The sequence below is a fragment of the Pipra filicauda genome, unplaced genomic scaffold (assembly GCF_003945595.2).
Source record: "Pipra filicauda isolate LSUMZ 115617 unplaced genomic scaffold, ASM394559v2 scaffold287_size946512_pilon, whole genome shotgun sequence".
NCBI classification, from domain to species: domain Eukaryota; kingdom Metazoa; phylum Chordata; class Aves; order Passeriformes; family Pipridae; genus Pipra; species Pipra filicauda.
The window spans coordinates 210,742-223,285 of record NW_024104406.1 but is presented as its reverse complement, the minus strand read 5'-3'; the positions used below and the strand labels follow the sequence as shown (position 1 = coordinate 223,285).

At 59.0% G+C, this 12,544-nt stretch overlaps 1 protein-coding gene across 2 annotated transcripts; it reads left to right on the top strand.

The window, feature by feature from the left end:
* The first annotated feature begins 469 nt into the window (after window positions 1-469).
* On the top strand, window positions 470-12,161 carry GRAMD2A (GRAM domain containing 2A). Of its 2 annotated transcripts, XM_027724065.2 has the most exons (13): window positions 470-841; window positions 1,010-1,336; window positions 3,714-3,827; window positions 4,580-4,637; window positions 5,992-6,064; window positions 6,146-6,249; window positions 6,815-6,913; window positions 7,831-7,902; window positions 8,792-8,854; window positions 9,899-10,055; window positions 10,355-10,454; window positions 10,543-10,650; window positions 11,103-12,161. In XM_027724065.2, exons 3-13 carry the CDS (start codon window positions 3,724-3,726, stop codon window positions 11,104-11,106), a joined length of 942 nt encoding a protein of 313 aa, XP_027579866.1. In that variant the 5' UTR covers window positions 470-841; window positions 1,010-1,336; window positions 3,714-3,723; the 3' UTR covers window positions 11,107-12,161. The 2 variants fall into 2 exon arrangements, with proteins under 2 accessions (XP_027579866.1, XP_027579875.1); XM_027724074.2 differs by lacking the exon at window positions 11,103-12,161 and having other exon boundaries at window positions 10,543-10,654.
* Window positions 12,162-12,544: the final 383 nt, after the last annotated feature.

The following is a 12,544-nucleotide window of genomic DNA, read 5'->3' as shown; positions in this document are numbered from 1 at the left end:
GGGGGGGGCCTACGGGGTCCTGGCCTCGGGCGCGAGAGAGCCGGGGGCGGCCATGGAGCCCGGCTGTGCCAGCCGAGGTCGCCGCTGGAGCACAGCGGTCCCTTTAAGAGGCGGTTCTGCGGCCCGTGTGAGTACCCGGGCCCCGCCCCCTCCCACCGATGGGCGTGGCCTATGTGCGGGGGCGGTGCTCAGCGGCGGCGCGCGAAGGGGGCGGGCCCGTGGGGAGAGCGGCCAATGGGCGTGTGGGGAGGGCGGGGTCGAGCGAAAGACGACCAATGGGCGGACGGCAGGGGCGGGGAGAAGCGTCGTGTGGCCAATGGGCGGGCGCCGTGGCTGCGCGAGGAGGCCGGGGCGCGCGGGGCATGACGGCGGCGCGCGGGGCCGCGCGCAGGTACCGGCGGGGGCGGGAGGGAAGGGGGGGCTCCGGGAGTGAGGGGGGGGCCGAGAGTGAGGGGAGATCAGGACCGGGGTTTCGGGACCGGGGCCGCTTCTCTCCCGCCGCCGCCGCGGAGCCGGTGCTGCCCCTCGGCCTGTCCCGGCCGGCGGCGCCGCGCTGAGGGGAGCGCGGAAACACCGACACCCCCCCACCTTCCCTGAGGGGACGGACTGGGCCGGGCGCTTCCCGCCCGGGACCCGCCGGCTCCGCCTGAGGGGGCGCCCAGCGCGAGTGGGGGCGGGACCGGCCCCGCGGGTGCCCCAGGCGCGGCCCCGGCGGTGTCCGAGCCCCCACGGTCCCTCCATGCCTCGCACACCCCGCCGGGCCGGGGCCGCCTCCGCCCGAGGTCCCTCCGTGCTCCCCCTTGTTCCCCCCCGTGCCGCGGGGCGCTCGCAGCCGCTCCCGGTGAGACCCCGCGCCCTGGGCGCTGCGATGACCCCGGACCAGGGTCTGGGCTCAGCCCCGGCCGTGACCCCCTGGCCCCGGGGCGGGAACACCCGGCACGCGCGGGGGCACCCGCGGGGCTCCCTCCGGCCCTGACCTCCCGCTCTCTCTGTCCCTCTCTCCTGCCAGCGCCGCTCGGCTCCGGCCGTTCCCCCCCAGCATCCCGGGGTGGCTCCGCTCCAGCTCCGACACGCGGGACTGAAATGACCTTGGACGTCGGGACCAAGGGCAGCTCTCTGGATCCCGCCTGGGCTCGCTCGGGCCGCGGCCGCCCGCCCGCCGGGGCCTCCCTCCGCCTCTGAGCCTCCTGCGGATTTTTGGGAGGCGGGATCCCCGCCCGGCTCTCCCCGGCCCCTCCCGCGCACTTCCCCGGCCCCGGGGAAGGGATCCAGCGAAAATCGCCCGCCGACGGAGGGGCTCGCGCCGGACCTTTTCCAGGCTGGATCCCAGCGCTGCGTAAGGGCAGGGGCACGGCGATCCCGAGGGAGGGAGAAGCACCGGGATTCGCCTGCGGGTTTCGGGGAGCCGGTGTGGGCGGCGAGGGGGTGTCTGTACTGGGCAGGGAGACAGCAGGTCACTGGATTGTTTTCCTTTTCCCGTGAACTCCTGCACCCACCGGCTTTACCTTCTCTGAAGAGCTCTGCACTCTGACTGTTTTTATGCCACTTTTAGTTTGGGACACTTGGGATGGTGATTTTCCTGCATAAGCAGCTTCTTGCTGAACAAATTCCTTTAAGAGGGTGACAGTGTGAGCTGCTAGAAAGTGTTTTCCTCACTGTGCCAGCACTGGAAGTGGCTCTTAGAAGGGAAACCTCTGTGTCACCTGTGCCTGGAGCCCAACCTTATCTTATCCCGTGTTCCTGAACTCCAGACCTGTGTCCCTGATGCATCTGGGAGCCAGGATGGAGCACAACGTGGAAAAGGGAAACAAGGCAGCTGCTGTGATGTTCCCTCTGGGGCTGAGGATGCTCCTTACAGTGCCCAGACCCTTCCTGGAGCATCCCAATGCCAGTGCTGTGTCCGGGACTGTCTGACCCAGGAATTGTTCCTGGTGGTGGCCATGAGGGGGAGAAAAAACTGGGAGGGGACCATGCAGCACTTCCAAGTTCTCTCCAGCCTCTGGTTTTTCTCATTTTAGGGGATTTATGTGTGTTTGGTGATGGTGGGGGGGTTCTGATGCCCTCGCCTCGAGCAGGGGGTGCCTCTTCCTGATCCCTGTGTGGTGCCCCTCGGTGTCAGCCCCGCTTAGGGATAAATCGGCTCACCCGGATTAAGCAGTGCAAGAGCTTGGGGATTTAAGGGATGACGTGAGGGAAGCCAGAGCAGGCTGAGCTCTGGAGAGGGATGCTCCAGATTGAGGCAGAGCCCATTTTTCCAGCACGCGAACAGGGCGGGTGAAGGCTTTGGTGCCTCCATGATACGAGTTTTGGCTTCAGGGCAGCGTGGCATCACCTGGCAGAGGGTGTCCGAGGAATCAGGCAGGGGAAATACCTTTTAGTGCGATGCCAAAGGATAGTATTTTGGTGCTTCTTGTCAGTAGGGTCTCCCTTCCCTTCCAGACACATCCTTTGACCTGAGCTCCTAAATCAACCTCTGCGTGTTCATCCTGTCCCAGCAGTGCTCAGACTCTGGGGCTGTGCCGGTGGCTCTTTGCCAGCACCAGCTGTGGGGATCCAGGAGCTGGTTCCCAGCCTGTTCCCAACCACATGGCACCAGGAGCTGTGTTTGGTTCTCCTGCACCCCCATGTATGTGCTGCATGTTGTGGGAGCATCCCCACGCCTCCAGCCGGGATTCAGCCTGGCTTCATCACATCCAGACAGTGTTTTGGGCAGGGCCCCAGGCTGTGGGGGCTCATGTGGCTTCAACTCTCAGCCCATTTGGGCACGGCTGTCGGGGTTCAGCACCCCCATCCTGGCTCTCCCCGAGCCTGGGGGGGGTTATTTCCAGGAGTTTCCCTTCACATGATCCCCTTGGAGCAGGAGCAGGGTGTGTCTAGGGACGTAGAGGTGGCGAAAGAGCCACTCTCTGAGTGTAGGAAGTTTGGGTTGGCTTCTCTGCCCAGGCTCTGCCGCAGTGCCACGGCATTATCCCCGCAGGCACTGGGATATGCTCCAGCTCCGCACTAATCCTGCCACCCTGCCTGCGCCCCACCTGCTCCGGCATCACCCCCTGCCTGGTGAGCTGAGCGCTTTCCCTGGAATCATTTCCTCTCCATAGGCCTGTGGCTGTTTGCTGGCTCGGACGTGCCGCTGGTCCCCTGGGATCGCTTTGGCTCCCCGTGCCTCAGCAATCTCCGGTGAAGCGTCACCTCGGTGGCCTGCCAGGTGATAACCTCCCCGCGGCGCTGGGCCCGTGTTTACTTTACCTGCCGCGGCCGATAATCGCCTCTGATAACATTCCCGATGGTAAACACCCTGCTGGAACACGAGGGAAGCGACTCAAAGGAGAGAGCTGGTGCCTGGCAAGGGCTCTGCCTTGGGACGAGGAGGAGCAGACCCTGCCAGAAATCCCTCCCCCTGAGGAGTTTCGTAGACCTGTGATTGTCCCCAGCTCAACCTCCATCCCTTGAGGAGGAGAGGCTGTGCTTTGGACAGATTTATCTGAGGGAACAGCAGCTCCTTGGCTGCTTGGTTGCGAACACTAGGGAGTTCCTGGCAAAAAAGTGCCTTTTTTTTTGTGTCCACGTGACTTGAGAAATTGCAGAAATATTCTTGCTGTCCTTGAGCAGCAGATTCCGACGTCTTTGTGCGGGCTGGGATTGAAGAGAATAGATTTTAGAGCCCCAAGCCCCTCTTGCCCTTTCCCTCGGGGGCTGACAGCGTCTCCTTGCAGTGCCACGCCGATGCATGAGAAGGCAGCTCCCCTGAAGAGCCCCGAGCCCAGGCACGGCCGTGAGAAGCTGGAGGTGTCCCACAAGCAGAAGAGTTTGGATTCCCTCGATGGCAGGTGAGGAGCAGCATCCCAGAGGCTGTGGTTGAGTGTTTTCCCTTTCCCCCATGCCGTGGCATCCTCGCTGCCTCTGAGCCCCTGAATCCAGTCCACCAGCGGGGAGGGGCCACAGGGGGACCCTTCGTTGTTTTCCCCCTCAAATACTGAGGGTATAAAAGCAGGGAAGGGAAGGGGATATGGGGAAGGGAATGCTGCTCCCACGGCTGAGGTTGTTGGGAGGATTTTGCTCGCTCCGTGGTTTGTCCCTTCATCTGCCCATGGGATGGATGTGGCTGGATGTCCCCATGCACGGCCAAAGCCGAGTCCATCCTCCTACCCAGGCACATTCCCAAATTCCTGTGTGTACTTTCCCTCAGGAAGCCATAACCCAGTCAAAGCTGCCCATTTCCAGCTCCCAACCTGTCCCAGACTGCTGCCCAGGCAGCTCTGGTCTCCTTCCTGGAGCTGGGATGTGTTTTGGGGACACTACTGGGGCAGCTCAGGTCTCCTTCCTGGAGCTGGGATGTGTTTTGGGGACAGTCAACCCTGTCCCAGTGCCTCCATGTCTCCCATCAGAGATCAGCCCTCAGCAGCCGTTACTGAGCCTCAGCAACACCCAATGCCACATCACATCACGGAGACGCCCAAAATGTGGCTTCCTGGGATCTCTTTACATGATTCCTTGTCTCATCTTGCCTCACACGTGTTTAGGGAGCAGGCAAGAGACCTGAGGCTCTTCTTTACCTGATGATTATTATTTTTCCTTCCAGCCTCCGCCTGAATGAAGCCCTTAAGGATGAGGACATCAAGAAATGCCACCGGGAAGTGGTGAGTCTTTGGCTTTGGGAGCGACTGGGCTGGTTTGTTGTCCCTGGGGGAGCCTGCCTGTTGTCCCTGGAGGAGCCTGTTGTCCCTGGAGGAGCCTGCCCGGGGTCTCAGCTCAAGGAGCCGGATACAGCTGTTCATGTGGGACAGAGGCTCCTGCCTGCAATTTCAGGGCAGCTGGTGATGGTTTTGTGTGGCCTGTGCTCTGCCTTGCAAACACTTCATGATTTTCCATCCAGAGCAAAGGAAAAAGTGGAAATGTTGACTGGGAGCAGCTCAATTGCCGTCCGTTCAAACCTTTTTGGTTGTTCAAATCTTACCCAAAGCAGAGTTTTTTTGGTCCATCTGCAGACAAGAGATGCTCGGGAAGAGGAAGGAATAACGGGAAACAGTGTTTTGCCTTTCCTCATGAAGAAAATGGAGGGGAAAAATATTTTTCTGGTTATCCAGAGGCACCTGGGAGAGTGACAGGGTCAGCAGTGGGTCTGTGCTGGGGCCAGGGGGTGTTTCTTGGTGGTAGTTGGAGGTGATACCCCTCGTGTCCCCCTGAAACGCTCCCACCGGCACCCCCACCATGCCGGCGTCTCTCCAGGAGGTGTCTGAGCCAACTCCAGGTGATGCTGAGCCTTGATCCTCTTAGGGCCCGGCTCATCCGGTGACAAGGTGCACGGAGCGAAGGTGACCTTGTCCCGCGGGCAGGAGGGCTCTGCCTGCGCTGCTGCCCACAAACCAGCCTTGCTGTGCCTGACTTCCCCGCATCCTGGCAAAGCAGCTCGTCCCTTGGAATTCACCGCGTCCCTGGGCAGCACCCTGAGGGCAGGGGGCACAAATCTGCCGCACGGGACCGGTCGAGCGGATTTATGGGAAGCGTTGAAGTGCTTTGGAGCTTTGCCTTCCCCACAGAAGTGTCTGAGGGCCGCCGTGCCGAGCCTCCCGCCGCGGTGCCGGCAGGCTTTGAAGCGGTGCCGGGAATATAAATAGCTGGATGGCGCGTCGCGATGGGCGCAAAGCAAGTGTTGTCACCGTGTCCCGGATAAGGGGAGAGGAGGAGGAGAGAAACCGCTGGGCAAAATAAACTGCCTGCGGATGAGCCCGGCAGCAAAGCAGCTCCTCGCTGAGGCTCAGCAGCCTCCTTAGATATTCCGGGAAATGTTTATCTGGGAGGATGGCACAGTGTTCGCCAGGGGCTGGGTCATCTGACCTTCCTCTAACCCACTGGGCCCCCTGTCCCCAGCCGGGTGGGACCCCCCTGCGCCGGTCCCGGGTGCGGGCAGGGGGAGTTCTTGTGCAGGAGGGTGATTTTTGGGTCTCCTTATCAGCAAGGTCACCGGATAACTTTGCTCTGCTCTGTTTTCAGGCCGCTAGCAAGTACAACTCCCAGTACCACAAGCTGTTCAAGGACATCCCGACGGAGGAGAGTGTGCTGAAAGGTAGGTGGCAGGGTGAGAGACAGGGGTGGAAGCGGCAGGATCTGGCACATGCTCTGCCATGGCCCTCTCTCTGCCCTGCAGTTTGCTCCTGTGCACTCCAGAGAGACATCCTCATCCAGGGAAGGCTTTACATCTCCCCCAACTGGCTCTGCTTCTATGCAAACCTTTTCGGGAAGGACATCAAGGTAACGTGGGGACCAACTCACTCCGTCCCATGGGGCTCATAGCCACATATTATCCCCTCCTGCACCCAAATACAACCAAAATCCCTGTCAGAAGCCTCTAATGGGAAGGGGAGTGTGGCTGTGCCCCCCCTCTGATCACCTGCAGTGTCGGCCTGGGGAAACCAAATATTGGTTTGGTTTAGAATTCCCTGATGCAAAACCTCCCACCAGCCGCAACGGCGTTTGAAGGAAGATCAAAGGTTTCAGGGGGGAGAGATTTGAATGTCTCTTGGCTTTTCTTCTTGATTTACCGTCTGATGTTTCCCCATTAGTCTTGTGGCTGACGGGGATCTTGGGGGAGACGACTTCCTTTAAAACTGGGCTGGAGGACTGAATTATTTATACCCAATGCTTTAAACAAATATGTGATGGAGGCTCAGGGTTTTAGCGAAGTTATCCTGCCAAAAATTGCATCCTGCCTTACTTTTCACCCTCCCAGGGCTTGCAGGGGGAACTCTCGTGGTGGGTCTTAGGGAGACTGGGTGATGCTTGTGCCGTGCCCATCCCGTGTCCTCTTGCCCTGTAGGTTGTGATCCCGGTGGTCTCTGTGCAGCTGATAAAGAAGCACAAGACAGCTCGGCTGCTGCCCAACGGCTTGGCCATCACCACCACTGCCAGCAGGAAGGTAACACCAACACTGCCAGCACTGCCATGCCCTGCTCCGAGCTGGGTGTGATTTGGGAGCAGAGAACGAAGAGATTCCCATCCCCGGTTAGGAAGCGAGCGCTGCTCTCCATGCTGGCTGCCAGCCAGGGCAAACACCCTCTTGTTCCTGAATTTCACTTTGCTTTGCTTTTGTTTCTGAATTCCACTTTGTTTCTGGACGAAGCAAAGCCCAAGTGAAACTCGGTGGAGCCTGACAAATCCCTGCCAGGCTCACGTAAAACCTTTAAACTCCTTAAACACAAGCAGTGAAAGGGCTTGGACTGGCATTTAGCCGAAGCCGGTGGAAAATTTGGATACAGGGCTGAATTTCCAGCTTTTAAATCCCGTTGGATGTTGTTGGCTGCAGTGAGCTGACGTAGTGGGTCCGAGTCCTTGCCTGCCTGGGTGTTGCTGCCAGCCCTGTGTGTCACCCATCCCCTGCCAGGGAGGGGGTTATTCTTGCGGGATTTTGGGAGAGGATTATTCCCGATGGATTCTGGTAGGGGGTGGCACAGGGCATTCAAAGCCGTGTGTGGCTGCCCTGCACATCATCTGGGTTCTGCATTGGGCAGAGTCTGGCCCTGTATTCCCCCCATCCATGGGGATGTTTTCCATAGGTCACAGCCCCGTTTCCTGCCATGTCCCTCTGGGCTGAGCATGGGAAGGCCGGTAGGAACAGCAGCTGAGTGAAACTGGCCCCAAAAAAATCTGGTCCAGGTTTTAGCAGGCTGCAAAAATAACAGCAGGGAAGCTCCGCAGGGAAACACCTGCAGGGAAACACAGCTCCCGAAAAAGGGGAGATTCAAGGGCAGGACGTCTCTGCCTGTCCCTGCCTGTGGAGAACCAGACTCGGGATGGGGGGAATCTCTCCCAACAGCTTCTCTCTTTCTCTTGCAGTACATCTTCGTGTCCCTCATCTCCCGTGACAGCGTGTACGATGTGCTGAGGAGAGTCTGCACACACCTGCAGGTACTCCCTGTTCCACATCCAACGGCCGTTCCACACGTGCACGGCCCCGGGGCTCTGTGCTCCCTCTTGGGCTGAGCAGAGCTCTTCACCACCCATCTCCAAGGCTTTGGAATGCTCCCAAAGCCCTCCCAGTTCCAAGTGTCCTCGCTCCGCATCAAGGGATGGGAAGAGGGGCAGGATCCATGCCCTGGGCACATCCTGTTCCCGTGGGCCTTTTCTGGGTCACGGATGAGGCAGAGCCCGGAGTTTCTGCTCTCTCCCAGGGCGTGTGTATGAATTATTTATAATCTGGTAGTAATACTTGTTCTGCCACTCTGCACATCGCTGCCTTTTGCCCAGATCTAAAGTTTTAAGGGGAGGAAAAATGGTACAAAGTAAAAAAAATTTAAATCAAGGGGGAAAAGGCACCCATCAGCCCTTGAGCTGGAGAGGGGGACTGTGGGGACCTCTTCTCTCTGCCTTTGAAACACGTGGGAAGCGGTGCCAGAGCCCTGCCCCGCCCAGGAGGGTGTCTGCCAGCTATGCTGGGGCAGTGATTTGGGTGACTCAGCCCTGTTGCCAAACTGAGGGATTTATTTTTTGGAATGTGCTGGGCTCTGCCCAGATATTCCCTTTTTTTTTTCTCCTGATGGTTTATTCCCTGTGCTGTGAGCTGAGGCCAGTGCAGGAGCCCCTAGCTCAACCATGGCCCTGCTGGGTGTTCAGTGATGGGAAGCAGCAATGCCCTGTCCTCTGCTGGGTGCTCTTTTTCAACCCCAAAATCCCTGTGATCTCAAGTTTTAAGCAGCTGCTCTTCATAGACTCAACAGAAAAGCCAAAATTCCATTTTGTGGCTCAGGTTGAAGCAGGGGAGGCAGCACCATAACACCCGTTTGTCTCTCCCTTCCAGGTTTCGAGTAAGAAGAGTTTGAGTCTGAAGGAGCTGTCGGAGGAGCCGGATGCCGTGTCACTGGTGAGGGTGAGGGCAGCCCTGGGAGAGGGAAAGACCTTCCTGAACTCGTGCTGTGGGTGGGAAGTACCTCCAGGCCCCCTCGGTTTGAACGGCCGCTCGCACAGTCAGAGTTGGTTCTCCCCCCTCAGCGCCATCAAAGGCCGTGCCAGGACGCGCCTGTCACCTTTGGAGCTCATCCTCTGGGATCCTCATCCCCACACTTGGCAGGAACAGACGGGTCAAGAGGACCTGGCTGAGCACAGCTGATGACTTGGCCTGTTGGTCTCAGGGGTCCCTTTATAGACAGAAAAACTTCAGAGTGATGTGGAAAATGCTGCAGCTCTGCTCCCGCCAGCCAATGCTGTTCATGGCCATGAACGTGGATGACAGGCTGGGAATGTGGTTGAGTTATCCAGAAACCTGTGGGATGGCTTGTAGCCAAACCATGGTGTGATCCAGCAAGCACAGTGGCTGCATCCTGCACCTTTGGAGCAGGGTGAACTCAGGTCTGGTGGCCCTGAGCTCGGTGCAGGAGGTGACAGGTGGGATGACCCCAATGTTTTGTTGGTCTGGTGGCATCCCAGGGGTTAAAGATTCATTTCAAGGGCTGAATTGGGAGCGATCCAGGCTTGCAGCATGTCCTGGTGCTTTGGAGGGATGTAGCCCTTCAGCAGCTCCAGCACTGGGGACTCTTTGGTGTGGGACCCCCTCTTTGTGCTGGCTGCCTCTGCACATGATTTGGTGCTTTTTTGGGGCACGTTCTGCCCTTCTGGGGCAATGCCAGGTGGAGAAATGGAGAATGCTGGGTGACCACCCTGAGTTTCAAGGGTGGAGGAGGCTGCAGTTGGTATTTGGGGCAGGTGTGGGGTGCATGGGCAGGTCCCTCTATGGCAGTAGGAACCCGCATCCCCATGGAGCCATCACAGAGAACCAGCTCCCACTTAGGACGATGGTTTGGATGTGCTGGTGCTCACTGGAGTTGCCATAAAGTTTGAGTCTGAATCCTTGGCAGTGCCATGGGAGAACCCTCTGGCAGCGCGTGGCTCAGCGGGGCTGTTCCCACAGGAGGTGATCGTCCCCGAGGGCAAGTGGAGGAAGGTGTCACCCACCTCGTTGTCACTGTCACTGCCAGATGCCAACTACCAGTGCATCCACCGGACCTCTGTCAGCAGCCTGAGTGCCAAGGAGAGCTCCTTCACCTCCGAGGAGCCCCTGGTTTCAGGTGAGGGCAGCATCTGACCTGGGCACACGGGTTTGTGGCCTGTTCTATACATGGTGCTGGGTGTAAACCTCTATAAATATGTGTTCATCCATCCTCCGCCCTCCTGGAGGGGAATTCTGCCTTGCAGAGGAGCAGGGCTGAGGCTGGGAGTCAGTGATGGGATCCTGGGGATGGGATGGGGTCTCCTGGCTGTGGGGTCTGAGCCCATGAGGGAGAAATGTTTGATGTTTCCTGGTTGCTGGAGAGCAGGAGCGTCTGCCGAGCGTTGCTGTGCCGCTGACTGTGGGTTTGCCTTTCAGAAAGTGCAATAAACACCGAGGAGGAGCTGGAGGTGGAGCAGAGCTGTGTGGCGGAGCTGAGACCTTCCGACTACCAGCTCCTGAAGATCTTCATTGTGCTGTAAGTGCCGAGGGTGGCGCGGGGGGGCCGGGGGTACACCGGGAATGTCGGTCTCAGCTGAGCGCTTGGCTTGTTCCTCTGCTCCCAGCATCTGCCTCCTGGTTGTGTCCTCCTCGTACCTGGCGTTCCGCATCTTCCGTCTGGAGCAGCAGCTCTGCTCCCTGAACCGGGACTACCTCTCCCGTGGGCACAGGAGGTGAGGGATCCCTGGGGACACTTTGGGGCGGGTGGGTCATGCTGTATGGAGGGCACAAGGGATGTGGTGCAATGAGCAGTGGCTGAGCTCCACGACAGGTCCCTGGGATGCTTCGTCCGTTATCCCATGCCTGACAGACCCCACAGTGCCATCCCCACGCCAGAGACGATCCCGTCAACTGCTGGTCTGAGCGACTGTGGGAAGCTCTGCTGTCCCTGAGACTTTGAACCTTGGGAAGAAGTTTCCTCGTGGGTTTGGGGCTCTCCAGTCATAGGAGCATCAGGACATCTCATTGGAGCTGGGCTGTGCTCTGGGGCTAATGAGACCAAGGGCATCAGCAAGGGATGGACAGGAGTGGGATCTCCTTGGGTTAGGAACATGGAAGAAGCACTGGGATGGGTTATGGAGCCTCTGCAGTCACTCTTCCATCTCACCCCACTCCCTGCTGGCAGGTGACTGTTACCCTGGCGCTGGCTGAGGACGGACTCCAACGGTGACACCCTGCCTGTGGATCCCGGTGCTGAGACCTCCCAGCCGTGACTGTTACACGTGGCCCGGCTTTCCCTCGGCCGGTAAAATGGGACCAAGTATTTTCTCTTTTCCTGTGGGCACTTGCTCCCGGCAGGACTTCCCAGCCAGCTCCTGGCCACCGTGCCAACTCCCCATCCCACTGGAAACCCGTTTTCTCCCTGGGACGCTGCTGTGCCGTAGCACTGAACGATGGCTCGGGGCTGCTGAGCGCTTGGACCTCCCCTTAGGACTTGCTGCTAAAATGGACGCCAGTTTTTATTCCAGGCTTGGGTTTTTTCTAGTTGAAAGACAACCTTAGGCTCACCGGGAACCCCCAAAAATGTGGATGAGTTGCTGTTGCTGCCCTGGGTGAACCCACCTCTTTGTCCCTGTCTCAGTACCCCTGGGAATGTGCCCAGAGGAATGGCCCCAGATACAGGGATCTGTGGGGAGGGGAGAAAGGGGCCACCAGCCCTGTGGGGCATCATCTATCCCACACCCAAGGGTGAAGGTCCAATCCAGGGCCCCCCAGCCTTTCTTTCGTGGAGCACTGGGCCATCTCAGCATGGGAGGGGGTTGTGTGTCCCCTGCAAAGCACTTTAGGGTCCCCCAGACTGGGTGACCACCCCTGACACTGGGGCCAGACCAAGGCTTCGTTAGTCCCGCTCGCCTCGTTAAGATGTCTGGAAAGGAGCCCGTGGCTGGCACCGGTGAACGTCCCGGATCTGTGCCCTGGTTCGTGTTAACCTTGTCACCACGTGGAGCCGAGTGCCACAGGATTTGTCCCTCAGGATTTGTCCCACAGCCTCCCCCCGGGAGCATGCTGGGGCAGCAGGTGATACCTGTGTGATTCCTTTGGGTTTTCTTTATTGTTTTTTGGGAACTACAAGTGCTGATGGGGCCAAATCCCTGTGCCCTGGGGGAGAGTTTGCTGCTCGCTCTGGGCTCCGAACGGCTTTTAAATGAAATGAAAATGAAAATAAACCCAGGATTTTCTAGCACGTGGCTCTCTGCCAGCAGTGTCCTCACAGTGGGGATGGGCTGTGAGCCCCAAAACGAGGTATCCCAAAATCTGTGCTGTCCCAGAGCCCCTTCAGGACATGGGTGATGTGGGGACAGTCCTGTCCTCGAGTGGTCCTCTCAGGGCTGGGGATGCTCCCGGCATAGGGGACAGGGATGTTATTGCACTAGGTGGCAGCAGAGACTGCGGGATGGGACACGAGCCAGTGGCAGGGCCACCTTGGGGACAGCGTCTGCCTGGGGAGGGAGCTGGGCTGCAACCTCATCCATAGGGTGGACAGGATGAGCCTTCCTCCTCCTCTTCCTCCCTGAGCATCCACAACCCCTCTCCCAGCCCAGCCCATGCAGGTAAATGGGTGAAATG